The 27,956-nt window shown below is 48.1% G+C and overlaps 2 protein-coding genes across 2 annotated transcripts; both read left to right on the top strand.

Moving 5' to 3' along the window:
• Positions 1–282: 282 nt before the first annotated feature.
• LOC134966801 (enkurin domain-containing protein 1-like) lies at positions 283–11,094 on the top strand. Its single transcript, XM_063943822.1, has 2 exons — positions 283–372; positions 9,136–11,094. The coding sequence occupies exon 2, from the start codon at positions 9,241–9,243 to the stop codon at positions 10,315–10,317; it is 1,077 nt and encodes a 358-aa protein (XP_063799892.1). The 5' UTR covers positions 283–372; positions 9,136–9,240; the 3' UTR covers positions 10,318–11,094.
• On the top strand, positions 286–27,747 carry LOC134966803 (enkurin domain-containing protein 1-like). The gene is made up of 2 exons (XM_063943823.1): positions 286–372; positions 25,789–27,747. The coding sequence occupies exon 2, from the start codon at positions 26,461–26,463 to the stop codon at positions 26,968–26,970; it is 510 nt and encodes a 169-aa protein (XP_063799893.1). The 5' UTR covers positions 286–372; positions 25,789–26,460; the 3' UTR covers positions 26,971–27,747.
• The last annotated feature ends 209 nt before the right edge of the window (positions 27,748–27,956 follow it).

Genomic DNA, 27,956 nt, shown 5'->3' with positions numbered 1-27,956 from the left:
CATGGCGGATGACGTGTACAGACACTACAGCTGCCCTCATGTGACATGGCGGATGACGTGTACAGACACTACAGCTGCCCTCATGTGACATGGCGGCTGTGTGTCAGGTACGGTTGGGAACCGCAGGGTTCTGATTGGCTGCTGGCATCACGTGCTGTCCGGAGCGGGAAGTGGCGGCCAATTAAGGCGAGGAGTGTAACCGTCATCCCGTTGCTAGGCAGCAGCTGCGTCCCCATGATGTCATTCCCCGATCGCATCCGCTCCGTGCTGCAGCCGCTGCTTCGCCTAGTTACCAATGCCGCTGACATCGCGATAGCACCGGGCTCGCTCATCTGTAGCCCTGCCGCGGGACGGGATGCTGGGCCCACTCTGGTGAGTACACGTCCCACCCTCAGGGGAGTGGGAGAGAAGCCGCAGCAGACGGACCTATAGGTGGGGAATATATCAAGCAGGGTACAGAGTGGAGGAGTTGCCCATAGCAACCGGCCAGCTTTGATGTATCATTTATCAAGCATTATAGAATGGATATCAGCTGACTGGTTGCTATGGGCAAATATTAAATACTCAACCCTACACTGCTTATGCATCTCCCCCATAACCCCTGGGTGAGGTGCTGGCGGTATAAGGTAGAGCCGACATTGCCGGCTTTTGCTGTGTGCAGCCGACATTGGCCTGATGATGGGTAACCCCTAGAAGGCGGTATGGATGGCCGTCAAAGGGCTGATCATCAGTGGTGCCATCGGTGCTGTTATTCCCCCACTGCTCCCTCTCTGCCATCGGTGGCGTGGGAGCTGCGGGGCCTCTGCCACCGGTGGCGAGGGAGCTGCGGGGCCTCTGCCACCGGTGGCGTGGGAGCTGCGGGGCCTCTGCCACCGGTGGCGTGGGAGCTGCGGGGCCTCTGCCACTGGTGGCGGGGGAGCTGCGGTCTACATGCAATGGAATTTTTATGAAGAATAAATAATCTTATTTTCATCTGTAAAAGTGAGTGCTGGTACACTCTTTTTTTTCATTACCTGGGAAAGGTGAGTGTCAGTATTAACCCTTTTTTGACCTTGCACCAACATTGGTTTTGTTGGTTATATCTTTCACTGAGTGCTATCTTTTCCATTTACCGTATATACTCGAGTATAAGTCGACCCGAATATAAGCCCGAGGCACCTAATTTTACCACAAAAACCTGGGAAAACTTATTGACTCGAGTATAAGCCTAGGGTGGGAAATGCAGCTCTAGCCGTACACAGCCCTCAGTGCCAGATATGCCCCCACAGTGCCAGATATACCCCCTCATAGTGCCAGATATGCGCCCCCCCCCAAGTGCCAAATATGCTCCCCCAGTGCCAGTTACTTACCTTCCGCCGCTCCTGCGCTGTCTTGTGAAGGAGGGGCACAGCGCACGCCTCTCCTGTGTCCCTCCTGCGTCTCCGGCGGGTCTGTTAAATGAAGTGTCGGTTCGTGAGCCAATCAGAGCTCACGAACGGGTACTTCCTTTAATAGACCCACCGGAGACGCAGGAGGGACACAGGAGAGGCACGCGCTGTGACTTCAGTGTCCCTCCTTCACACTGCACTGACTGCTCTCCGTGTCCCCACTCCTTCCCTGCACTGACTCGAGTGTAAGCCGAGGGGGCTTTTTCAGCACAAAAAAAAGTGCTGAAAAAGTCTGCTTATACTCGAGTATATACGGTATATACTTATAGATAGCTGGATATGGGACTTTTCCTGTATAAGCTCATATACATTGATATGCTTTGATGTGGTGGCATATTATCTGTTGTCTGCATTAAATATGTCTACGAGATATGAACACATTGGGGGTTAATTCACTAACTGGTGGGTTGTCAAAGTCAGTGATCATCTGCAGCATTAACCTATGGATTGTAAATGCAATAGAAATAAGGCTTGTTTAGCAATTATTATATTATCACTTACAGTGTATCAGTTACAGCCGCTGCTGATTGGCTCTGGCAATCTGATGGGTTAGTGAATGCACCCTCTTAGATAGATAGATTACTGCTGATACCTATCTATCTATCTATCTATCTATCTATCTATCTATCTATCTATCTATCTATCTCTATCCCACCCCATTACGTATGTCATTGTAATCTTAGTAGTTACATGACACTATATTTCTCTGACGTCCTAAGTGGATGCTGGGACTCCGTAAGGACCATGGGGAATAGCGGCTCCGCAGGAGACTGGGCACAACTAAAGAAAGCTTTAGGACTACCTGGTGTGCACTGGCTCCTCCCAATATGACCCTCCTCCAGACCTCAGTTAGATTCTTGTGCCCGGCTGAGCTGGATGCACACTAGGGGCTCTCCTGAGCTCCTAGAAAGAAAGTATATTTAGGTTTTTTATTTTACAGTGAGACCTGCTGGCAACAGACTCACTGCAGCGAGGGACTAAGGGGAGAAGAAGCGAACCTACCTAACAGGTGGTAGTTTGGGCTTCTTAGGCTACTGGACACCATTAGCTCCAGAGGGATCGACCGCAGGACCCGACCTTGGTGTTCGTTCCCGGAGCCGCGCCGCCGGCCCCCTTACAGAGCCAGAAGCAAGAAGTGTTCCGGAAAATCGGCGGCAGAAGACTTCTGTCTTCAACAAGGTAGCGCACAGCACTGCAGCTGTGCGCCATTGCTCCTCATGCACACCTCACACTCCGGTCACTGATGGGTGCAGGGCGCTGGGGGGGGCGCCCTGAGGGCAATATAAGACACCTTGGCTGGCAAATCATCACAATATATAGTGCCAGGGCTATATATGTGATAAATTACCCCTGCCAGAATCCATAAAAAAGCGGGAGAAAAGTCCGCCGAAAAAGGGGCGGGGCTATCTCCCTCAGCACACTGGCGCCATTTTTTCTTCACAGTGCAGCTGGAAGACAGCTCCCCAGGCTCTCTCCTGTAGTTTTCAGGCTCAAAGGGTTAAAAAGAGAGGGGAGGCACTAAATTTAGGCACAATATATGTATACAAGCAGCTATTGGGAAAAAATCACTCAGTTATAGTGTTAATCCCTGCATTATATAGCGCTCTGGTGTGTGCTGGCATACTCTCTCTCTGTCTCCCCAAAGGACTTTGTGGGTCCTGTCCTCAGTCAGAGCATTCCCTGTGTGTGTGCGGTGTGTCGGTACGGCTGTGTCGACATGTTGGATGAGGAAGGTTACGTGGAGGCGGAGCAGAGGCCGATAAATAAGATGTCGCCCCCTGTGGGGCCGACACCAGAGTGGATGGATAGGTGGAAGGTATTAACCGACAATGTCAACTCCTTACATAAAAGGCTGAATGACGTAACAGCTGTGGGACAGCCGGCTTCTCAGCCCGCGCCTGCCCAGGCGTCTCAAAGGCCATCAGGGGCTCAAAAAAACGCCCGTTACCTCAGATGGCAGACACAGATGTCGACACGGAGTCTGACTCCAGTGTCGACGAGGTTGAGATATATACACAATCCACTAGGAACATCCGTTACATGATCTCGGCAATGAAAAATGTGTTACACATTTCTGACATGAACCCAAGTACCACATAAAAGGGGTTTTATTTTTGGGGAGAAAAAGCAGCCAGTGTTTTGTTCCCCCATCAGATGAGTGAATGAAGTGTGTAAAGAAGCGTGGGTTCCCACGATAAGAAACTGGTTATTTCTAAAAAGTTACTGATGGCGTACCCTTTCCCGCCAGAGGATAGGTCACGTTGGGAGATATCCCCTAGGGTGGATAAGGCGCTCACACGTTTGTCAAAAAAGGTGGCACTGCCGTCTTAGGATACGGCCACCTTGAAGGAGCCTGCTGATAAAAAGCAGGAGGCTATCCTGAAGTCTGTATATACACACTCAGGTTCTATACTGAGACCTGCAATTGCCTCAGCATAAATAGTGCTGCTGCAGCGTGGTCTGATACCCTGTCAGATAATATTAATACCCTAGACAGGGATAATATTTTGCTAACATAGAGCATATTAAAGACGTCGTCTTATATATGAAGGATGCACAAAGGGATATTTGCCGGCTGGCATCCAGAATTAATGCAATGTCCATTCTGCCAGGAGGGTATTAGAAACCCGGCAGTGGACAGGTGATGCTGCCTGTAAAAGGCACATGGAGATTCTGCCTTATAAGGGTGAGGAATTGTTTGGGGATGGTCTCTGGGACCTCGTATCCACAGCAACAGCTGGGAAGAAATTTTTTTACCTCAGGTTTCCTCACAGCCTAAGAAAGCACCGTATTTTCAGGTACAGTCCTTTCGGCTTCAGAAAAGCAAGCGGGTCAAAGGCGCTTCCTTTCTGCACAGAGACAAGGGAAGAAGGAAAAAGCTGCACCAGCAGCCAGTTCCCAGGATCAAAAATCTTCCCCCGCTTCCTCTGAGTCCACCGCATGACGCTGGGGCTCCACAGGTGGAGACAGGTGCGGTAGGGGCGCGTCTCGGGAACTTCAGGGACCAGTGGGCTTGCCCACAGGTGGATCCCTAGGTTCTGCAAATAGTATCACAGGGATACAGGCTGGAGTTCGAGGCGACTCCCCCTCGCCGTTACCTCACATCAGCCTTGCCTGCTGCCCTCGGAGAAAGGTAGTACTGGCGGCAATTCACAAGCTGTACTTCCAGCAGGTGAAATCAAGGTACCCCTCCTTCAACAAGGCCGGGGTTACTATTCCAAAATGTTGTGGTACCGAAACCAGACGGTTCGGTGAGACCCATTCTAAAATTGAAAGCATTGAACACTTATATACGAAGGTTCAAGTTCAAAATGGAATCGCTCAGGGCGATTATTGCAAGCCTGGAGAATTTCATGGTATCACTGGACATCAAGGATGCTTACCTGCATGTCCCTATTTACCCTCTTCACCAGGAGTACCTCAAAATTGTGGTACAGGATTGTCATTACCAATTCCAGACGTTGCCGTTGGTCTGTCCCCGGCACCGAGGTATTTACCAAGGTAATGGCCGAAATAATTATCCCGTACTTGGACGATCTCCTTATAAAGGCGAGGTCCAGGGAGCAGTTGTTCGTCGGAGTAGCACTATCTCGGGAAGTGCTACAACAGCACGGCTGGATTCTGAATATTCCAAAGTCGCAGCTGGTTCCTACGACGCGTCTACTGTTCCTGGGTATGGTTCTGGACACAGAACAGGATAAAAAGGGTTTCTCCCGGAGGAGAAGTCCAAGGAGTTGTCGTCTCTAGACAGAGACCTCCTAATACAAATACAGGTGTCGGTGCATCAATGCACGCAAGCCCTGGGAAAGATGGTAGCTTCTTACGAAGAAATTCCATTCGCCAGGTCCCATGCAAGGATTTTCCAGTGGGATCTGTTGGACAAGTGGTCCGGGTCGCATCTTCAGATGCATCGGCGGATAACCCTGTCTCCAAGGGCCAGGGTGTCGCTGTTGTGGTGGCTGCAGAGTGCTCATCTTCTAGGGGGCCGCAGATTCGGCATACAGGACTGGGTCCTGGTGACCACGGATGCCAGCCTTTGAGGCTGGGGGGCAGTCACACAGGGAAGAAACTTCCAAGGCTATGGAAAAGTCAGGAGACTTCCCTACACATAAATATTCTGGAACTAAGGGCCATTTACAATGCCCTAAGTCAGGCTAGACCCCTGCTTCAACACCGGCCGGTGCTGATCCAGTCAGACAACATCACGGCGGTCGCTCATGTAAACCGACAGGGCGGCACAAGAAGCAGGATGGCGATGGCAGAAGCCACAAGGATTCTCCGATGGGCGAAAATCATGTGTTAGCACGGTCAGCAGTGTTCATTCCCGGAGTGGACAACTGAGAAGCAGACTTTCTCAGAAGACACGACCTCCACCCGGGAGAGTGGGGACTTCATCCAGAAGTCTTCCAAATGATTGTACACCGTTGGGAAAGGCCACAGGTGGACATGATGGCGTCCCGCCTCAACAAAAAGCTACAAAGATATTGCGCCAGGTCAAGGGACCCTCAGGCGATAGCTGTGGACGCTCTGGTAACACCGTGGGTGTACCAGTCGGTGTATGTGTTCCCTTCTCTGCCTCTCTTACCCAGGGTAATGGGAATAAAAAGGAGAGGAGTAAGAACTATACTCATTGTTCCGGGTTGGCCAAGAAGAGCTTGGTAAGCAGAACTCCAAGAAATTATCTCAGAGGACCCATGGCCTCTGCCGCTCAGACAGGACCTGCTGCAGCAGGGGGCCTGTCTGTTCCAAGACGTACCGCGGCTGCGTTTGACGGCATGGCGGTTGAACGCCGGATCCTGAAGGAAAAGGGCATTCCGGAGGAAGTTATCCCTACGCTATTTAAAGCTAGGAAAGAAGTGAACGCAAACCATTATCACCGCATATGGCGGAAATATGTTGCGTGCTGTGAGGCCAGGAAGGTCCCAAAGGAGAAATTTCAGCTAGGTCGATTTCTGCACTTCCTACAGTCAGAGGTGACTATGGGCCTAAAATTGGGTTCCATTAAGGTCCAGATTTCGGCTCTATCGATTTTCTTCCAAAATAGAACTGGCTTCACTGCCTGAAGTTCGGACTTTTGTTAAGGGAGTGCTGCATAGTCAGCCCCCGTTTGTGCCTCCAGTGGCACCGTGGGATCTCAACGTGGTGTTGGATTTCCTGAAGTCGCATTGGGTTGAGCCACTTAAATCCGTGGAGCTATAATACCTCACGTGGAAAGTGGTCAAGCTGTGGGCCTTGGCGTCGGCCAGGCGTGTATCAGAATTGGCGGCTTTGTCATACTATAGCCCTTATCTGTATTTTATATGGATAAGGCGGAATTGAGGACTCGTTCCCAATTCCTTCCTAAGGTGGTATCAGTTTTTCATGTGAACCAACCTATTGTGGTGCCTGCGGCTACTTGGGACTTGGAGGATTCCAAGTTACTGGACGTAGTCAGGGCCCTGAAAAGTATATGTTTCCAGGACGGCTGGAGTCAGGAAAACTGACTTGCTATTTCTCCTGTATGCACCCAACAAGCTGGGTGCTCCTGCTTCTAAGCAGACTATTGCTCGCTGGATCTGTAGCACGATTCAACTTGCACATTCTGCGGCTGGACTGCCGCACCCTAAATCTGTAAAAGCCCATTCCACGAGGAAAGTGGGCTCTTCTTGGGCGGCTGCCCGAGGGGTCTCGGCTTTACAACTTTGCCGAGCTGTTACTTGGTCGGGTTAAAACATTTTTGTAAGAGTCTACAAGTTTGATACCCTGGCTGAGGAGGACCTAGAGTTTGCTCATTCGGTGCTGCAGAGTCATCCGCACTCTCCTGCCCGTTTGGGAGCTTTGGTATAATCCCCATGGTCCTTACGGAGTCCCAGCATCCACTTAGGACGTCAGAGAAAATAAGATTTTACTCACCGGTAAATCTATTTCTCGTAGTCCGTAGTGGATGCTGGGCGCCCATCCCAAGTGCGGATTGTCTGCAATACTTGTTTATAGTTATTGCCTAACTAAAGGGTTATTGTTGAGCCATCTGTTGAGAGGCTCAGTTATATTTCATACTGTTAACTGGGTATAGTATCACGAGTTATACGGTGTGATTGGTGTGGCTGGTATGAGTCTTACCCGGGATTCAAAATCCTTCCTTATTGTGTCGGCTCTTCCGGGCACAGTATCCTAACTGAGGTCTGGAGGAGGGTCATAGTGGGAGGAGCCAGTGCACACCAGGTAGTCCTAAAGCTTTCTTTAGTTGTGCCCAGTCTCCTGCGGAGCCGCTATTCCCCATGGTCCTTACGGAGTCCCAGCATCCACTACGGACTACGAGAAATAGATTTACCGGTGAGTAAAATCTTATTTTTTCCACACACCACGCTATAGGGAAATGTGCGATTAATGTTAGGCTACTGGAACAATGGCCCTCATTCCGAGTTGATCGCTCGCTAGCTGCTTTTAGCAGTCGTGCAAACGCTATGCCGCCTCCCACTGGGAGTGTATCTTAGCAGAAGTCCGAATGAAAGGATTGCAAAGCGGCTACTAAACATTTTCATGCCGTTTCTGAGTAGCTCGAAACTTACTCCTAGCTAGCGATCACTGCAGACAGTTTAGTTCCTGTTTTGACGTCACAAACACGCCCTGCGTTCGGCCAGCCACTCCCCCGTTTCTCCAGGCACGCCTGCGTTATCTGCTGACACGCCTGCGTTTTTTAGCACACTCCCGGAAAACGGTCAGTTACCTCCCAGAAACGCCCCATTCATGTCAATCACTCACCGATCAGCAGAGCGACTGAAAAGCGTCGCTCAGCCCTGTGTAAAACTGCAAAGTTTTGTGTGAAAGTACTTGGCGCATGTGCACTGCGGCCTATACGCATGTGCAGAACTGCCGATTTTTAGCCTGATAGCTACTCTGCGAAAACTGCAACGAGCGATCAACTCGGAATGAGGGCCCATATCTATATCTAAGCACAGGCCTCTGGAGTGTGATTAATGTTTATTGTTTGGTTATTACCAGCTTTCCAAACCCATGGCCTCTGTCTGGTCTTTATTCCCTGTTCATGCACTGTATAGTTTACAGGAAAGTAGCAGATACGCTATAAAATGCCCGGCCATACATATACATCCTGACGTGTATACAACTGTCAAACGCCATAAAGAACAAAAGTGAAACTAAGCTATTTGTGATGGTATCCGTTCACATGGTCGACCATGTTATGGTCGACAGTCATTAGGTCGACCACTATTGGTCGACATTGACATGGACACATGGTCGACACATGAAAATGGTCGACACATGAAAAGGTCGACATGATTTTTTTTTTCTTTTGGGGAACTTTTCCATACTTTACGATCCACGTGGACTACGATTGGAACGGTAAACTGTACCGAGCGAAGTGGTAGCGGAGCGAAGGCACCATGCCCGAAGCATGGCGAGCGGACACGGTGCACTAATTGGGGTTCCCAGTAACTTTACGCAAAAAACGACACCAAAAAAAGTTAAACTCATGTCGACCTTTTCATGTGTCAACCATTTTCATGTCTCGACCATGTGTCCATGTCGACCATGTCAATGTCGACCAATAGTGGTCAACCTAATGACTGTCGACCATAACATGGTCGACCATTCATACCAGAACCATTTGTGATGACCCAGTGCGGTAGTATGGCAGCATAGTGCGAGAGCAGGCCCATGATAACTGAGCTTGTGGTGGAACTCACAGCTGCTTCTTTACCCTTTTCAGAGATGGTGACCTGCAAGCTGTGGCGGAGGTGTTGCGCACAGTGAGGCGTCGCGCATCACTGACAGGAAGGGACCCCTCACTGCTGAGGTGCTGAACACCGCTAACATGTGCGAAGGGGCATCCAAAATAAGTGGGCCAATTCCCCCCGACCCCACCCTCTTTCCAGACTACTACAGGCGTCCGGCATCAGCCCGTGGGAGGTTGGAGGGCACTGATCTGAAGCTGGATTTTCTGTCTGGCCCTCTGGCACCAGACCCCACGTTATATCCAACTTGTTACACATCACGACCTGCCCAGCCTGCCCCCAGAATCCGCCCCAACGCCCAGGACATTTTGCAGAGGGGGCAGAAGGGCACTGTGGGTGTCCTCCTGACACTGGAGGGGATTTCTCTCCACACAGAGTCCCCTCCTCCAAGAAAAAGTAAGGACTTCGGAAAGGAAAATGTGCGCCGTATGAGGGAAATCCAGAAACGGTGCCGAGATAAGGAGGTGGACAAGGCACGGGAGGCTCCTAAACCGGTGAAAGCTCTATGGAAATCCCCTAAATATGAACATGTGGAGTCCAGGGTCAAAATCAAACTCCAAGAGCCACCCACCCTTCCCAACACCGTGCAGACAGCCTTCCTCAAGTCACATTCTAAGTGCGGTTCCTGCGTGCCACCCAAGAGGTCTATGTCACCAGTGCCCAGCCGGCCTGCCACTGCCCGGGACACCATGGAGATTCAAGGTTCAAGTATTGACTTTGTAGCACACAATGCAAGAAACGCTAAGAAGGTCCAAATCCGACGCTCCCGTTCCATGGAAACCCTGAATGACCTCCTGGAAGAGAAGAAACGGCAGCAGAAAGATTACGATTCCAAGCAGAAGGGACAAGTCCCCCAGTACCTCCTGGATCTAAAGGACAAATGGATGAAAGAAAGAGCAGAGCTCAAGAAGCAGACCCCCGACCCATCCATGCCACCTGGACACACTCTAATGCCAGAACGTGAAAGACAGGACACGCTTAATAAGATCAAACAGACGCAGTCGCAGCTCATTAAGGACTTACTGATGCTGCCGATCCGCGCCGACACTCTCAGCATCCAGAACCGACGCACAGAACTGGAGAAGAAACTCTCGGAGATTGAGGAGGCTATCAAAATATTCTCCCGTCCCAAAGTCTTTATCAAAATAGATACTTAAGTGTCAGTCTTTGGTGGTCATTCCGAGTTGATCGCTAGCTGCATTCGTTCGCTGTGCAGCGATGAGGAAAAAAACCCAGCACTTCTGCGCATGCGGCGCAATGCGCATGCGCGACTTACTATCACAACGAATGATGTAGTTTCACACAGGGTCTAGCGACGCTTTTCAGTCGCACTGCTGGCCGCAGAGTGATTGACAGGAAGAGGGCGTTTCTGGGTGTCAACTGACCGTTTTCAGGGAGTGTTCGAAAAAACGCAGGTGTGCCAGGAAGAACGCAGGCGTGGCTGGGCGAACGCAGGGCGTGTTTGTGACGTCAAAACAGGAACTGAACAGTCTGAAGTCATCGCAAAGCGCTGAGTAGGAATTGAGCTACTCTAAAACTGCACAAAAAAATTATGCCGCCGCTCTGCGATCCTTTCGTTTGCACTTCTGCTAAGCTAAAATACACTCCCAGAGGGCGGCGGCATAGCGTTTGCACGGCTGCTAAAAACAGCTAGCGAGCGAACAACTCGGAATGACCCCCCTTTATCCCATAAGCTTCCTTCTTTTTCTGTGTAACGGTCTGCAAGAGCAGTAGGAGATACGGGTGGACTCCTGGCTTGGATTCTACATCTGAAGAGACAATTACACCCTTTCAGAGTACTTCTTGTGTTGCCTTAAAAGTGAATGAATGATTGAATTCTGGACCTTTTGTTTGGTTTAAGTAATTTTAATATAAAAATGATTACCAGAATGTCATGCATATGTGACCATTAAAATCTGTAGTTTTGCACTGTGTATTGTAAGGTATTTGTACAGGCTGTAGCTGCGTTGTTCCATTTATTTCATCTATTGGAATATGCTAGGTAAGGATATCCATGCTTCAAACCTTTAAATGTTTGCTGCGGGGCCTCTACCACCGATGGTGGGGGAGCTGCGGGGGCCTCTGCCACTAGTGGCGGGGGAGCTGCGGGGGCCTCTGCCACTAGTGGTGGGGGAGCTGCAGGGCCTCTGCCACTAGTGATGGGGGAGCTGCAGTATACTCTTTTTCTCTGACGTCCTAGTGGATGCTGGGAACTCCGTAAGGACCATGGGGATTAGCGGCTCCGCAGGAGACTGGGCACAAAAGTAAAGCTTTAGGACTACCTGGTGTGCACTGGCTCCTCCCCCCATGACCCTCCTCCATGCCCCAGTTAGATTTTTGTGCCCGGCCGAGAAGGGTGCACACTAGGGGCTCTCCTGAGCTTCTTAGTGAAAGTTTAGTTTTAGGTTTTTTATTTTCAGTGAGACCTGCTGGCAACAGGCTCACTGCATCGAGGGACTAAGGGGAGAAGAAGCGAACTCACCTGCGTGCAGAGTGGATTGGGCTTCTTAGGCTACTGGACACCATTAGCTCCAGAGGGACCGAACACAGGCCCAGCCTCGGAGCTCGGTCCCAGAGCCGCGCCGCCGGCCCCCTTACAGAGCCAGAAGCAAGAAGAGGTCCGGAAAAATCGGCGGCAGAAGACATCCTGTCTTCACCAAGGTAGCGCACAGCACTGCAGCTGTGCGCCATTGCTCCTCAGCACACTTCACACTTCGGTCACTGAGGGTGCAGGGCGCTAGGGGGGGGCGCCCTGAGCAGCAATAAAAACACCTTGGCTGGCGAAAATACATCACATATAGCCCCCAGGGCTATATGGATGAATTTTAACCCCTGCCAGATTCCACAGAAAAACGGGAGAAAAGGCCGCCGAGAAGGGGGCGGAGCCTATCTCCTCAGCACACTGGCACCATTTTCTCTCACAGCTCCGTTGGAGGGAAGCTCCCTGGCTCTCCCCTGCAGTTACTACACTACAGAAAGGGGTTAAAAAAGAGAGGGGGGCACTAATTAGGCGCAGTATAACAATACAGCAGCTATAAGGGGAAAAACACTTATATAAGGTTATCCCTGTATATATATATATATAGCGCTCTGGTGTGTGCTGGCATACTCTCCCCCTGTCTCCCCAAAGGGCTAGTGGGGTCCTGTCCTCTATCAGAGCATTCCCTGTGTGTGTGCTGTGTGTCGGTACGTTGTGTCGACATGTATGAGGAGGAAAATGAGGTGGAGGCGGAGCAATTGCCTGTAACAGAGATGTCACCCCCTAGGGAGTCGACACCTGAGTGGATGAGCTTATGGAAGGAATTATGTGACAGTGTCAGCTCTTTACAAAAGATTGATGACATGAGACAGCCGGCGACTCAGCCTGTGCCTGTCCAGGTGTCTCAAAAGCCATCTGGGGCTCTAAAACGCCCGTTACCGCAGATGGCAGATCCAGACGCCGACACGGATACGGACTCCAGTGTCGACGATTAAGAGACGAATGTGACTTCCAGTAGGGCCACACGTTACATGATTGAGGCTATGGAAAATGTTTTTACACATTTCTGATAATACCAGTACCACTAAAAAGGGTATTAGGTTGGGTGAGAAAAAACTGCCTGTAGTTTTTCCTGCATCTGAGGAATTAAATGAAGTGTGTGATGATGCGTGGGTTTCCCCCGATAAAAACTGTTAATTCCTAAAAAGTTATTAGCATCATACCCCTTCCCGCCAGAGGATAGGGCACGTTGGGAAACACCCCTTAGGGTGAATAAAGCGCTCACACGCTTGTCTAAACAGGTGGCACTACCGTCCCCGGATACGGCGCCCTTAAGGAACCTGCGGACAGAAAGCAGTAAAATATCCTAAAATGTATATACACTCACACGGGTGTGATACTGCGACCAGCAATCGCCTCAGCCTGGATGTGCAGTGCTGGGGTGGCTTGGTCGGATTCCCTGACTGACAATATTGATACCCTAGATAGGGACAGTATATTACTAACTATAGAGCATTTAAAAGATGCATTTCTATATATGCGTGATGCACAGAGGGATATTTGCTGAAGGGTTACCTCTTCTGTCTTGGTACATATTACTTTTTATATGATCAGTTTCCTTGTGGTGGTTACAGTGTAAAAGTGAATATTTCTATTTCCCTAGTGAAGGGTTAAAACATGCTATATGAACTCTTATGTGTTTGCATGGATGCGTGCTGCCCTGTGCTAGGTGCCTTTGTCTCTCATACAGATACCAGGCCTGTGTGGGTCTGGCATCCAAGGTCAGTTCCATACCAGATGAAACTTGTTCTTTCTACCCAAATATACTGTGTTACAAAAACTTTGTTAAATGTTTGAGAAACTTGTAGAAAACCCATATATGGACATCCGCCTTTTCTGTTTTGCCTGGTAACTATTAACGAACCAATGGGAGTGTAACGACATGTCAGTTACACCCATATGCATTGTCATATATACTTTTGTTAACTTCATAATAAACAGTGTGAATTTTTACTGCTTGTGTTGTGCATGTACCTTGTGGTTAAAAGTTTACACTCCAGACGTCTAAGAGGCCATCACATCGAGGGTTAATGAATATAAGGGCAAATCCTTTCAGCTGGGGGCTATGTCCGGAATTCAGTGATCGTCCCTGAATGGTAAGATAGAGAATTTATTGTCTGTCTTTGCCATACAGGATTGCGGTCATACACTGAAGCTGAATCCGTGTCAGTGTTCCGGGAACACGTGACAAGGTAATATTTAAGTCCGGGACTTAATATTACGAAGTTTTATGTAAAAGCATAAAACAGGTATCAGGGATACCATAGAATCTTTAATGTCTGGGACTTAAAGATACGTCTGAGAAAGGACCCGGGGTCCAAGCGCAATTCTCCAAAGACGTCAGTATCTGGGATACTTAAAAAAAAAAAAATAGACCTGGGAGTCTATACGTAACGTAGAGAATACCTCGATTTGATCGTCTATATTCTTGTATGTTTGTAGTGAGATAAGTTCTTATATTTGGTCCAGACGGCTGGTAAGTTTTCGTCTGCCAGATATCTTTACTCAAACACTTTTCTTGCTTCCTGTTTAAAACGCTGTATTTTTCTGACATCTTGTACGAATGTAAGTATCGTACGCGTCAAAAGATTTCATGTTCTCACTATACAGATAATATTGTGATATTGTCAATGACTAATTAACTGGTTAGCTGATGCATGTATAGTAGAGTTGTAAATTTTAGATATTTTCCTTTAAAGTTGTACTGTTGATTTATATTACTGTCTGACAATGGGCTCTAGTCAGAGTAAAAAAACCTGCATATTCCCCGCCCCTCCCTGGTGAGACATGCAAGATGTATGTCGCCCGCAACTCTACCTCAGAGTATTACTTAGTTAACCCATGGGTGGATAATTTAGCGGGATGGACAGAGAAAGCAGGACAGGACCCATTCCTACGGGAAGGCAGTAATTACCCTTTCTATATGGAGATTTAAGAAAAAATGTCAGTTCCCAATAGCACAGAAGCGAAGCTGCAGAGAACTGTAAATCTTTGAAAATCCCTCTCGCCTCCCCCCTTTGCATTCCAATGTATCCTGCGCTCAGAGACACAAATCTCTTGGCAGCAGTAACCCTTTCACACTAGATGGGATCGCCTCCAACTTCACTGCTGGAGGGTGCGTCCACTAGCTCTATCCCTAGCACCAATAACCCAGAGTTTAGATAATAGTAAAACACTGTCCCAAGCCCACTATTACCCTCGATGGCTGTATATCTTATTTGCGCAAAGCTTGCAAAGGACGCAGCTATACACATATGAAGGAGGTCTTTAAAACCCGTGCTCCTTTGCCTGTGTTTTTTTGCCTGTCGCTGTGGCTTGTAAACAGAAACCTTCATAGTCTGTTACTGCGTTTTGGAAAAGGTTTAAGGACTGCTGGACAGATGACGCTGGCTTACCTTTGCTTAACTCAGAAAGCTTACTCATTTCCCCACCCACTCATGCCTATCAGACCTCCGGACGCTTTGACAGACAGAGCCGGCCCCGCAGTCAGGGAAGATTCCAAAGACCCCGCGCACTGACGGGGCCCGGAGGAGGGTATCCCAGCCTTTATTCAACTCTCCCGTCATAGTAAAGATTCACCTCTGCTGCCACTTATTATAAATGGAAGTAAAATTCCCTTTTTAGTGGACAGCGGTGCAACAACCAGTGTTTTGTGTTCTGACCTATGCAGTATCCCCTCTCACCAGAAAAGATAGAAGGTCTCCGCCCCATGATACAGCAATTCTTACAACAGGGTATTCTCAGACATATTGTATCACCATACTGTACTCCTGTGAACCCTGTTGCCAAAGCTGATGGCAGTATAAGATTTGTACAGGATCTCAGAGCGATCAATCAGTTAATTGTCCCAGATGTAAACTCACTCATTTCTGCAATCCCTGCAGATGCTGCGTTCTTCTCTGTAATTGATTTGAAGAATGCCTTTTTTCAGCATGCCTGTAGATTCACAGACACAATTACTTTTTGCCTTTTCTTTTGAGGGTAAACAACTTACCTGGTGCAGATTATTGACGCACCTGTTGTCTCCAGGCCACATTGAGGCCCTGGCAACCTCACCATGGTTCAGTCCTGCTACAGTATGCAGATGATCTGCTGCTCTGTAGTAAAACTGAGGAGGCCTGCCGAGAGGATGGTGTTTCATTACTAAACTGGCTTTGTGAATGTGGACACAAGGTGTCCAAAATAAAAATGCAATGGTGTAAAAAGCATGTTGATTACTTAGGTTTTGTGCTCACTCAGGGAGAGAGGAAAGTCAGTCCACAACGCATACAGTCTGTATTGGGCCTGGTCACCCCAACTACCCAGAGGGAACTACTGTCCTTCCTGGGTATGGTAAATTACTGCAGACAGTGGATATCTGATTGCTCTTATTATGATAACATTTTGAGACAAGCCACACTGAAGGACAAACCTAAAACTGTACAATGGTCACAAGAAATGTTAACTGCATATGAAAGTTTAAAATGTATGTTGATAAAAAGTCCGGCACTTGGCCTCCCCAATTATGTACTACCTTTCCATCTATATGCAAGGGACAATTGTAAAACCATGGCGGGGGTGCTCACACAGTTTCATGGAGGGAAGTTGCGCCCCGTGCATTTTTTTTCCAAAGTCATGCCAGTGTCTGTGCAAGGTATGCCTGCCTGCCTCAGGGCTTTGGCAGCCTGTGCAATGGTTGCAGAAATGGCCACTACCCTCACTTTAGGCCACATCACAGTACTCCACACCACACATGATGTCCTGGCAATACTTAAAGGCTTACACACACAGTACATGTCAGCACAACGCCTTAGTGGATATGAAGTACTCCTTTTTAGTAACCCTACCCTTACCATTAAGTACACTGCTAGTTCTTCTGGCCCTGCACCCATTCTCAATGCCCTTTTAGGCTTGAAAGGTCCCGAGGATGAACCACCCGACCTACATGACTGTGCTGCTTCCATTGAAGCTGAAACTTCTCCCAGACTTGACATGTCTCCCGTTCCCATACCAGGCGCAGACATAGTTTTTGTTGACGGCTCCTGTAGTAGGCCCAATGACAATGCATACCAGGCTGGCTATGCCATTGTCACCCTCCCTGACACTGTGTTGGAAACCCTACCAATACCTTATCAGTCCGCGCAAGCTGCAGAACTCATTGCACTCACTAGAGCATGTTCCTCCCTTGACAACGTCCATCTGCTCACTCAACTTCAAGCTGCTGCGACTAATACTGATCTCTCCGACTGAACTTACCCAATTCTGCAGAAAAAATCCTAAATCAGGATTAATCTGCAAAGAGGGGAAACCCTGTATACCCCAGTCCAGTGCCCCTTTGCTCGTTGCCCAGTGCCGTGGTGTTGGTCACCGTGGTGAAGCCACAACGCTCCTCCTACTAACCAATGATTTTTATGTTACTAATGCCAAATCACTTGTGGACCAGTATGTTAGCAGATGCATCACTTGCCTCAGGAACAACCCTAATAAAGCTAAACACCAGCATCTTGAATACCCCACAGAAAACTCTAGGATACTCACCCTTTGAAATACTAATGGGTAGACCCTTTTCCTACACCCTGGGCTAAGAAACCACTAGTAATACAGGAAGGAGATCTAGAACTCATCAGAGAAGAGTATGTCAGGTCCCTGATAACAAAACTGAATGAAATTGAACATGAGGTTGTTTGTAAAAACCCTTTGAATCCACAGGAACCTACACACCCCTTTAAAGTCGGAGACAGAGTCGTGGTGAAGGTGCTCCCCAGGAACAAGAGCCCAGGAGACTTCACCTATGGTCCAGAGACAGAGGTCGTAGCAGTTACCCGAACAGCAGTCCTGACAGAGGAAAGTCCTACCTGGATCCATGCATCCCGAGTAAAAAAGGTTCCTAGACCAGACCTAGAGAGGGAAGCAAGTGATTCCAGTGAGGTACGAACCGGGGCAGACAGCCCTGACCTCCCACCTAGCGAAGAAAGAAGAACAGAAGAAGATGAAGAACCTGCCCCCTATCTCTATCCTGGGGACTATCTCGATAGCCCTACTGGCCCTCATTCACCTCACAATATGTGAAGTCGACATCACACAAACAGATGGGGTCCCCACCTTGTGGTACAATTCCTCCAATACACACGTAGCCACATACATCCTTGATTATTTCATGTTCCCTAAACTTGCTGACAACAAACATTTCATACAGCAGAAAAGGAAATCAGGAATGTCTGAGACAGTATATATTTGTGTTACTGACGAATGGTACTATGACATTAGATATTATGGATCTAATTGTAATTCCTGGGAAGCTGTGGGGTGGAATACAGGAGCAGATTGGAAATATGGCCCATCATTTGCAAAAAATAGATATAGCAAATATCCCCAAAACAAACCTTTAAAGCCCCATATTGCCACTTCTAAAGATATGGTGGCTATTACTAACCCTACCTTTGAAGACACCCTAGCTATTGAAACTGGTTTCCCTGACATTAATTTTTGGTTGGAATGGATGAAGTATAGTGCTAACAAACACAATAAAAGCAACTGTTATGTCTGTGGCAAATCTAGGCCCCACCTAGGTACAGTGCCCCTTAATATACCCCTAGAACAGGAAAATTGTTTTTTCAGCCTTTTTAATGATCACCGATGACCCCACTCCTCCCTCTAATACTCCTGCTAATCGAAAGAAAAGAGCACTCCCAGGAGGTAGCTTTGACCCCCACGTATACATTGATGCTATAGGGGTCCCAAGAGGTGTTCCAAATGAGTTCAAAGCTAGAGATGAGGTGGCTGCGGGTTTTGAGTCATTATTTCCTATAGTAACTGTAAATAAAAACGTAGCCTGGATTAATTATATATATTATAATCAACAAAGATTTGTTAATGATACCAAAGATGCTCTTAAAGGTATAGCTGAACAGCTAGAAGCCACTTCCCAAATGACATTTCAAAATAGAATGGCCCTTGACATGATTCTAGCAGAAAAAGGCGGTACATGTGTTTACATTAGTAAGGTGGAAGGCTGTTGTACATATATTCCTGACAACACTGGTCCCAATGGTAAGGTTACTTTAGCCATAAACAAGTTAGAAACCTTATCCATAGAACTTAAGAAAAATTCAGGTATTGATAACCCATGGAGCCAATATTTTGGGTGGTTTGAAAATTGGAAACAGGCTCTTGTGCAAATAAGCATATTCATACTTGTAACTTTAATTCTTGTAGGCATTATAGTTTATTGTGTAATTCCCTGTGGAAAGAAACTTACCTCCAAAGGCATTGATAAGGCCCTGATGTACTATGATATAACCACCAGTCCTGTCACCTCCTCTGATAGTGAGGGACCCGACGATTATGTCCAATATCTCAAGAACTGGAGGAACAAGAAAGGAGCCTCACTCAAGAATCATGTCATATAATAATCATGATTCTAAGAGGGGATTGAAGGGTTACCTCTTCTGTCTTGGTACATATTACTTTTTATATGATCAGTTTCCTTGTGGTGGTTACAGTGTAAAAGTGAATATTTCTATTTCCCTAGTGAAGGGTTAAAACATGCTATATGAACTCTTATGTGTTTGCATGGATGCGTGCTGCCCTGTGCTAGGTGCCTTTGTCTCTCATACAGATACCAGGCCTGTGTGGGTCTGGCATCCAAGGTCAGTTCCATACCAGATGAAACTTGTTCTTTCTACCCAAATATACTGTGTTACAAAAACTTTGTTAAATGTTTGAGAAACTTGTAGAAAACCCATATATGGACATCCGCCTTTTCTGTTCTGCCTGGTAACTATTAACGAACCAATGGGAGTGTAACGACATGTCAGTTACACCCATATGCATTGTCATATATACTTTTGTTAACTTCATAATAAACAGTGTGAATTTTTACTGCTTGTGTTGTGCATGTACCTTGTGGTTAAAAGTTTACACTCCAGACGTCTAAGAGGCCATCACATCGAGGGTTAATGAATATAAGGGCAAATCCTTTCATTTGCCGACTGGCATCAAGAGTAAGTGCGCTGTCCATCTCTGCCAAAAGAGGGTTATGGACAAGACAGTGGTCAGGTGATGATGATTCCAAAAGGCATATGGAAGTATCGCCTTATAAAAGGGAGGAGTTATTTGGGGTAGGTCTAACAGACCTGGCGGCCACTGGAAAATCCACATTTTTACCCCAGGTAGCTTCTCAACCTAAGAAGACGCCGTATTATCAGGCGCAGTCCTTTCGGCCCCATAAGGACAAGCGGGCAAAAGGCGCCTCATTTCTGCCCCGTGGCAGAGGGAGAGGAAAAAGGCTGCAGCACGGTGGGGGCCCGTCTCAAGAAATTCGAGACGTCTCCCCCTCGCCGTTTCATAAAGTCTGCTTTACCGACGTCTCCCTCAGACAGGGAGACAGTATTGCAAGCCATTCACAGGCTGTCTTCCCAGCAGGTGAAAATCAAGGTACCCCTCCTGCAACAGGGAAAGGGGTACTATTCCACACTATTTGTGGTACCGAAGCCGGACGGCTCGGTGAGACCAATTTTAAATCTAAAATCCTTGAACACTTACATACAAAGGTTCAAATTCAAGATGGAGTCACTCAGAGCAGTGATTGCAAACCTGGAAGAAGGGGACTATATGGTCTCTCTGGACATCAAAGATGCTTACCTACATGTCCCAATTTACCCTTCTCCAAGGGTACCTCAGGTTTGTGGTACAGAACTGTCACTATCAGTTTCAGACGCTGCCGTTTGGATTGTCCACGGCACCCCGGGTCTTTACCAAGGTAATGGCCGAAATGATGATACTCCTTCGAAAGAAGGGAGTTTTAGTTATCCCTTACTTGGACGATCTCCTGATAAGGGCAAGATCCAGGGAACAGTTGGAAGTCGGGGTAGCACTATCTCAGATAGTGCTGCGGCAGCACGGTTGGATTCTCAATATTCCAAAATCGCAGCTGATCCCGACGACACGCCTTCTATTCCTAGGGATGATCCTGGACACAGTCCGGAAAAAGGTGTTTTCTCCCGGAGGAGAAAGCCAGGGAGTTATCCGAACTAGTCAGAAACCTCCTAAAACCAGGCCAAGTGTCAGTGCATCAGTGCACAATGGTCCTGGGAAAAATGGTGGCTTCCTACGAAGCAATTCCATTCGGCAGATTCCACGCAAGAACTTTCCAGTGGGACCTGCTGGACAAATGGTCCGGATCGCATCTTCAGATGCATCAGCGGGTAACCCTGTCACCAAAGACAAGGGTGTCTCTCCTGTGGTGGTTGCAGAGTGCTCATCTTCTAGAGGGCCGCAGATTCGGCATTCAGGACTGGGTCCTGGTGACCACGGATGCCAGCCTGAGAGGCTGGGGAGCAGTCACACAGGGAAGAAATTTCCAGGGCTTGTGGTCAAGCCTGGAGACATCACTTCACATAAATATTTTGGAGCTAAGGGCCATTTACAATGCGCTAAGCAAAGCAAGACCTCTGCTTCAAGGTCAGCCGGTGCTGATCCAGTCGGACAATATCACGGCAGTCGCCCACGTAAACAGACAGGGCGGCACAAGAAGCAGGAGGGCAATGGCAGAAGCTGCAAGGATTTTTCGCTGGGCGGAAAATCATGTGATAGCACTGTCAGCAGTGTTCATTCCGGGAGTGGACAACTGGGAAGCAGACTTCCTCAGCAGGCACGACCTCCACCCGGGAGAGTGGGGACTTCACCCAGAAGTCTTCCACATGATTGTAAACCATTGGGAAAAACCAAAGGTGGACATGATGGCGTCCCGCCTAAACAAAAAATTGGACAGGTATTGCGCCAGGTCAAGGGACCCTCAGGCAATAGCTGTGGACGCTCTGGTAACACCGTGGGTGTACCAGTCAGTGTATGTGTTCCCTCCTCTTCCTCTCATACCAAAAGTACTGAGAATTATAAGACGGAGGGGAGTAAGAACTATACTCGTGGCTCCGGATTGGCCAAGAAGGACTTGGTACCCGGAACTTCAAGAGATGCTCACGGAGGACCCGTGGCCTCTACCTCTAAGAAGGGACCTGCTCCAGCAAGGACCCTGTCTATTCCAAGACTTACCGCGGCTGCGTTTGACGGCAGGGCGGTTGAACGCCGGATCCTGAAGGAAAAAGGCATTCCGGATGAAGTCATCCCTACCCTGGTCAAGCCAGGAAGGATGTAACCGCAAAGCATTATCACCGCATTTGGCGAAAATATGTTGCGTGGTGCGAGGCCAGTAAGGCCCCGATGGAGGGATTTCAACTAGGTCGATCCCTGCATTTCCTGTAAACAGGAGTGTCTATGGGCCTAAAATTGGGGTCCATTAAGGTTCAAATTTCGGCCCTGTCAATTTTCTTCCAGAAAGAACTAGCTTCACTACCTGAAGTTCAGACGTCTGTAAAAGGGGTACTGCATATACAGCCTCCTTTTGTGCCTCCAGTGGCACTTTGGGATCTCAATGTAGCTTTGGGGTTCCTAAAGTCACATTGGTTTGAACCACTTGAATCTGTGGAGTTAAAATATCTCACATGGAAAGTGGTCATGTTGTTGGCCCTGGCCTCGGCCAGGCACGTGTCAGAATTGGCGGGCTTTATCCTGTAAAAGCCCTTATCTGATCTTCCATTCAGACAGGGCGGAATTGAGGACTCGTCCTCATTTTCTCCCTAAGGTGGTTTCAGTGTTTCATCTGAACCAACCTATTGTGGTACCTGCGGCTACTAGTGACTTGGAGGACTCCAAGTTGTTGGACGTAGTCAGGGCCTTGAAAATATGTTTCCAGGACGGCTGGAGTCAGGAAATCTGACTCGCTGTTATCCTGTATGCACCCAACAAGCTGGGTGCTCCTGCTTCTAAGCAGACTATTGCTAGTTGGATTTGTAGTACAATTCAGCTTGCACATTCTGTGGCAGGCCTGCCACAGCCAAAATCTGTAAAAGCCCATTCCACAAGGAAGGTGGGCTCATCTTGGGCGGCTGCCCGAGGGGTCTCGGCGTTACAACTTTGCCGAGCAGCTACTTGGTCAGGGGCAAACACGTTTGCTAAATTCTACAAATTTGATACCCTGGCTGAGGAGGACCTGGAGTTCTCTCATTCGGTGCTGCAGAGTCATCCGCACTCTCCCGCCCGTTTGGGAGCTTTGGTATAATCCCCATGGTCCTTACGGAGTTCCCAGCATCCACTAGGACGTCAGAGAAAATAAGAATTTACTTACCGATAATTCTATTTCTCGTAGTCCGTAGTGGATGCTGGGCGCCCATCCCAAGTGCGGATTGTCTGCAATACTTGTACATAGTTATTGTTACAAAAATCGGGTTATTATTGTTGTGAGCCATCTTTTCAGAGGCTCCTCTGTTATCATGCTGTTAACTGGGTTCAGATCACAGGTTGTACGGTGTGGCTGGTATGAGTCTTACCCGGGATTCAAAATCCTTCCTTATTGTGTACGCTCGTCCGGGCACAGTATCCTAACTGAGGCTTGGAGGAGGGTCATGGGGGGAGGAGCCAGTGCACACCAGGTAGTCCTAAAGCTTTACTTTTGTGCCCAGTCTCCTGCGGAGCCGCTAATCCCCATGGTCCTTACGGAGTTCCCAGCATCCACTACGGACTACGAGAAATAGAATTATCGGTAAGTAAATTCTTATTTTTTTCATTACCTGGGAAAGGTGAGTGTCAGTATTAACCCTTTTTTGACCTTGCACCACCATTTGTTTTGTTGGTGATATCTTTCACTGAGTGCAGTCTTTTCCATATATAAATATTTTTTCCTGTATAAGCACATATACATTGATATGCTTTGATGTGGTGGGATATTAGCTGCTGTCTGCATTAAAGATGTCTACGACATATGAACACATTGGGGGTTAATTCACTAACCGGTGGGTTGTCAAAGTCTCTGATTATCTGCAGCATTAACCTATGGATTGTAAATGCAATAGAAATAAGGCTTGTTTAGAAGTTATTATACACTGCTCAAAAAAATAAAGGGAACACTAAAATAACACATCCTAGATCTGAATGAATGAAATATTCTTATTAAATACTTTGTTCTTTACATAGTTGAATGTGCTGACAACAAAATCACACAAAAATTATCAATGGAAATCAAATTTATTAACCCATGTAGGTCTGGATTTGGAGTCACACTCAAAATTAAAGTGGAAAAACACACTACAGGCTGATCCAACTTTGATGTAATGTCCTTAAAACAAGTCAAAATGAGGCTCAGTAGTGTGTGTGGCCTCCACGTGCCTGTATGACCTCCCTACAACCCACACAAGTGGCTAAGGTAGTGCAGCTCATCCAGGATGGCACATCAATGCGAGCTGTGGCAAGAAGGTTTGCTGTGTCTGTCAGCGTAGTGTCCAGAGCATGGAGGCGCTACCAGGAGACAGGCCAGTACATCAGGAGACGTGGAGGAGGCTGTAGGAAGGCAACAACCCAGCAGCAGGACCGCTACCTCCGCTTTTGTGCAAGGAGGAACAGGAGGAGCACTGCCAGAGCCCTGCAAAATGACCTCCAGCAAGCCACAAATGTGCATGTGTCTACTCAAACGATCAGAAACAGACTCCATGAGGGTGGTATGAGGGCCCGACGTCCACAGGTGGGGGTTGTGCTTACAGCCCAACACCATGCAGGACGTTTGGCATTTGCCAGAGAACACCAAGATTGGCAAATTCGCCACTGGCGCCCTGTGCTCTTCACAGATGAAAGCAGGTTCTCATTGAGCACATGTGACAGACGTGACAGAGTCTGGAGACACCAAGGAGAATGTTCTGCTGCCTGCAACATCCTCCAGCATGACCGGTTTGGCAGTGGGTCAGTAATGGTGTGGGGTGGCATTTCTTTGGGGGGCCGCACAGCCCTCCATGTGCTCGCCAGAGGTAGCCTGACTGCCATTAGGTACAGAGATGAGATCCTCAGACCTCTTGTGAGACCATATGCTGGTGCGGTTGGCCCTGGGTTCCTCCTAATGCAAGACAATGCTAGACCTCATGTGGCTGGAGTGTGTCAGCAGTTCCTGCAAGACGAAGGCACTGATGCTATGGACTGGCCCACCCATTCCCCAGACCTGAATCCAATTGAGCACATCTGGGACATCATGTCTCGCTCCATCCACAGACTGTCCAGGAGTTGGCGGATGCTTTAGTCCAGGTCTGGGAGGAGATCCCTCAGGAGACCATCCGCCACCTCATCAGGAGCATGCCCAGGTGTTGTAGGGAGGTCATACAGGCACGTGGAGGCCACACACATTACTGAGCCTCATTGTGACTTGTTTTAAGGACATTACATCAAAGTTGGATCAGCCTGTAGTGTGTTTTTCCACTTTAGTTTTGAGTGTGACTCCAAATCCAGACCTCCATGGGTTAATAAATTTGATTTCCATTGATAATTTTTGTGTGATTTTGTTGTTAGCACAGTCAGCAATGTAAAGAACAAAGTATTTAATAAGAATATTTAATTCATTCAGATCTAGGATGTGTTATTTTAGTGTTCCCTTTATTTTTTTGAGCAGTGTATTATTGCTTACATTGTATCAGTTACAGCCACTGCTGATTGGCTCTGACAACCTGATGGGTTAATGAATGTACCCTCATAGTTACATTAGTATCAGCAGTAACACATCTATCTATCTATCTATCTATCTATCTATCTATCTATCTATCTATCTATCTATCTATCTATCTATCTATCTATCTATCTATCTATCACCCCATTACGTATGTCATTGTAATCTTAGTAGTTACATGACACTATTTTTCCATACACCATGCTATCCGTAAATGTGTGATTAATGATAGGCTACTGGACCAATATCTATATCTAAGCACAGGCCTCAGGCGTGTGATTAATGCTTATTGCTTGGTTATTACCAGCTTTCCAAGTCCGTGGCCTCTGTGAGGTCTTTATTCCCTGTCCATGCATTGTATAGTTTACAGGAAAGTAGCAGATACGCTATAAAATGCCTGAACATACATATACATCCTGACGTGTATACAATTGTCAAACGCCATAAAGAACAAAAGTGAAACTAAGCTATTTGTGATGACCCAGTGCGGTAGTATGGCAGCATAGTGCGAGAGCAGGCCCATGATAACTGAGCTTGTGGTGGAACTCACAGCTGCTTCTTTACCCTTTTCAGAGTTGGTGACCTGCAAGCTGTGGCGGAGGTGTTGCGCACAGTGAGGCGTCGCGCATCACTGACAGGAAGGGACCCCTCACTGCTGAGGTGCTGAACACTGCTAACATGTGCGAAGGGGCATCCAAAATAAGTGGGCCAATTCCCCCCGACCCCACCCTCTTTCCAGACTACTACAGGCGTCCGGCATCAGCCCGTGGGAGGTTGGAGGGCACTGATCTGAAGCTGGATTTTCTGTCTGGCCCTCTGGCACCAGACCCCACGTTATATCCAACTTGTTACACATCACGACCTGCCCAGCCTGCCCCCAGAATCCGCCCCAACGCCCAGGACATTTTGCAGAGGGGGCAGAAGGGCACTGTGGGTGTCCTCCTGACACTGGAGGGGATTTCTCTCCACACAGAGTCCCCTCCTCCAAGAAAAAGTAAGGACTTCGGAAAGGAAAATGTGCGCCGTATGAGGGAAATCCAGAAACGGTGCCGAGATAAGGAGGTGGACAAGGCACGGGAGGCTCCTAAACCGGTGAAAGCTCTATAGAAATCCCCTAAATATGAACATGTGGAGTCCAGGGTCAAAATCAAACTCCAAGAGCCACCCACCCTTCCCAACACCGTGCAGGCAGCCTTCCTCAAGTCACATTCTAAGTGCGGTTCCTGCGTGCCACCCAAGAGGTCTATGTCACCAGTGCCCAGCCGGCCTGCCACTGCCCGGGACACCATGGAGATTCAAGGTTCAAGTATTGACTTTGTAGCACACAATGCAAGAAACGCTAAGAAGGTCCAAATCCGACGCTCCCGTTCCATGGAAACCCTGAATGACGTCCTGGAAGAGAAGAAACGGCAGCAGAAAGATTACGATTCCAAGCAGAAGGGACAAGTCCCCCAGTACCTCCTGGATCTAAAGGACAAATGGATGAAAGAAAGAGCAGAGCTCAAGAAGCAGACCCCCGACCCATCCATGCCCCCTGGACACACTCTAATGCCGGAACGTGAAAGACAGGACACGCTTAATAAGATCAAACAGACGCAGTCGCAGCTCATTAAGGACTTACTGATGCTGCCGATCCGCGCCGACACTCTCAGCATCCAGAACCGACGCACAGAACTGGAGAAGAAACTCTCGGAGATTGAGGAGGCTATCAAAATATTCTCCCGTCCCAAAGTCTTTATCAAAATAGATACTTAAGTGTCAGTCTTTGGTGGTCATTCCGAGTTGATCGCTAGCTGCATTCGTTCGCTGTGCAGCGATGAGGAAAAAAAACCAGCACTTCTGCGCATGCGGCGCAATGCACATGCGCGACTTACTATCACAACGAATGATGTAGTTTCACACAGGGTCTAGCGACGCTTTTCAGTCGCACTGCTGGCCGCAGAGTGATTGACAGGAAGAGGGCGTTTCTGGGTGTCAACTGACCGTTTTCAGGGAGTGTTCGAAAAAACGCAGGTGTGCCAGGAAGAACGCAGGCGTGGCTGGGCGAACGCAGGGCGTGTTTGTGACGTCAAAACAGGAACTGAACAGTCTGAAGTGATCGCAAAGCGCTGAGTAGGAATTGAGCTACTCTAAAACTGCACAAAAAAATTATGCCTCCGCTCTGCGATCCTTTCGTTTGCACTTCTGCTAAGCTAAAATACACTCCCAGAGGGCGGCGGCATAGCGTTTGCACGGCTGCTAAAAACAGCTAGCGAGCGAACAACTCGGAATGACCCCCCTTTATCCCATAAGCTTCCTTCTTTTTCTGTGTAACGGTCTGCAAGAGCAGTAGGAGATACGGGTGGACTCCTGGCTTGGATTCTACATCTGAAGAGACAATTACACCCTTTCAGAGTACTTCTTGTGTTGCCTTAAAAGTGAATGAATGATTGAATTCTGGACCTTTTGTTTGGTTTAAGTAATTTTAATATAAAAATGATTACCAGAATGTCATGCATATGTGACCATTAAAATCTGTAGTTTTGCACTGTGTATTGTAAGGTATTTGTACAGGCTGTAGCTGCGTTGTTCCATTTATTTCATCTATTGGAATATGCTAGGTAAGGATATCCATGCTTCAAACCTTTAAATGTTTGCTGCGGGGCCTCTACCACCGATGGTGGGGGAGCTGCGGGGGCCTCTGCCACTAGTGGCGGGGGAGCTGCGGGGGCCTCTGCCACTAGTGGCGGGGGAGCTGCGGG

Source organism: Pseudophryne corroboree, chromosome 10 (assembly GCF_028390025.1).
Source record: "Pseudophryne corroboree isolate aPseCor3 chromosome 10, aPseCor3.hap2, whole genome shotgun sequence".
Classification (NCBI taxonomy): domain Eukaryota; kingdom Metazoa; phylum Chordata; class Amphibia; order Anura; family Myobatrachidae; genus Pseudophryne; species Pseudophryne corroboree.
This window is presented reverse-complemented; position numbering and strand designations above follow the sequence as displayed.

Bases quoted from the DNA above. Each gene is read 5' to 3' on its own strand.
- LOC134966803 (XM_063943823.1), top strand. From the start codon at position 26,461: ATGTCACCAGTGCCCAGCCGGCCTGCCACTGCCCGGGACACCATGGAG.
- LOC134966801 (XM_063943822.1), top strand. From the start codon at position 9,241: ATGTGCGAAGGGGCATCCAAAATAAGTGGGCCAATTCCCCCCGACCCC.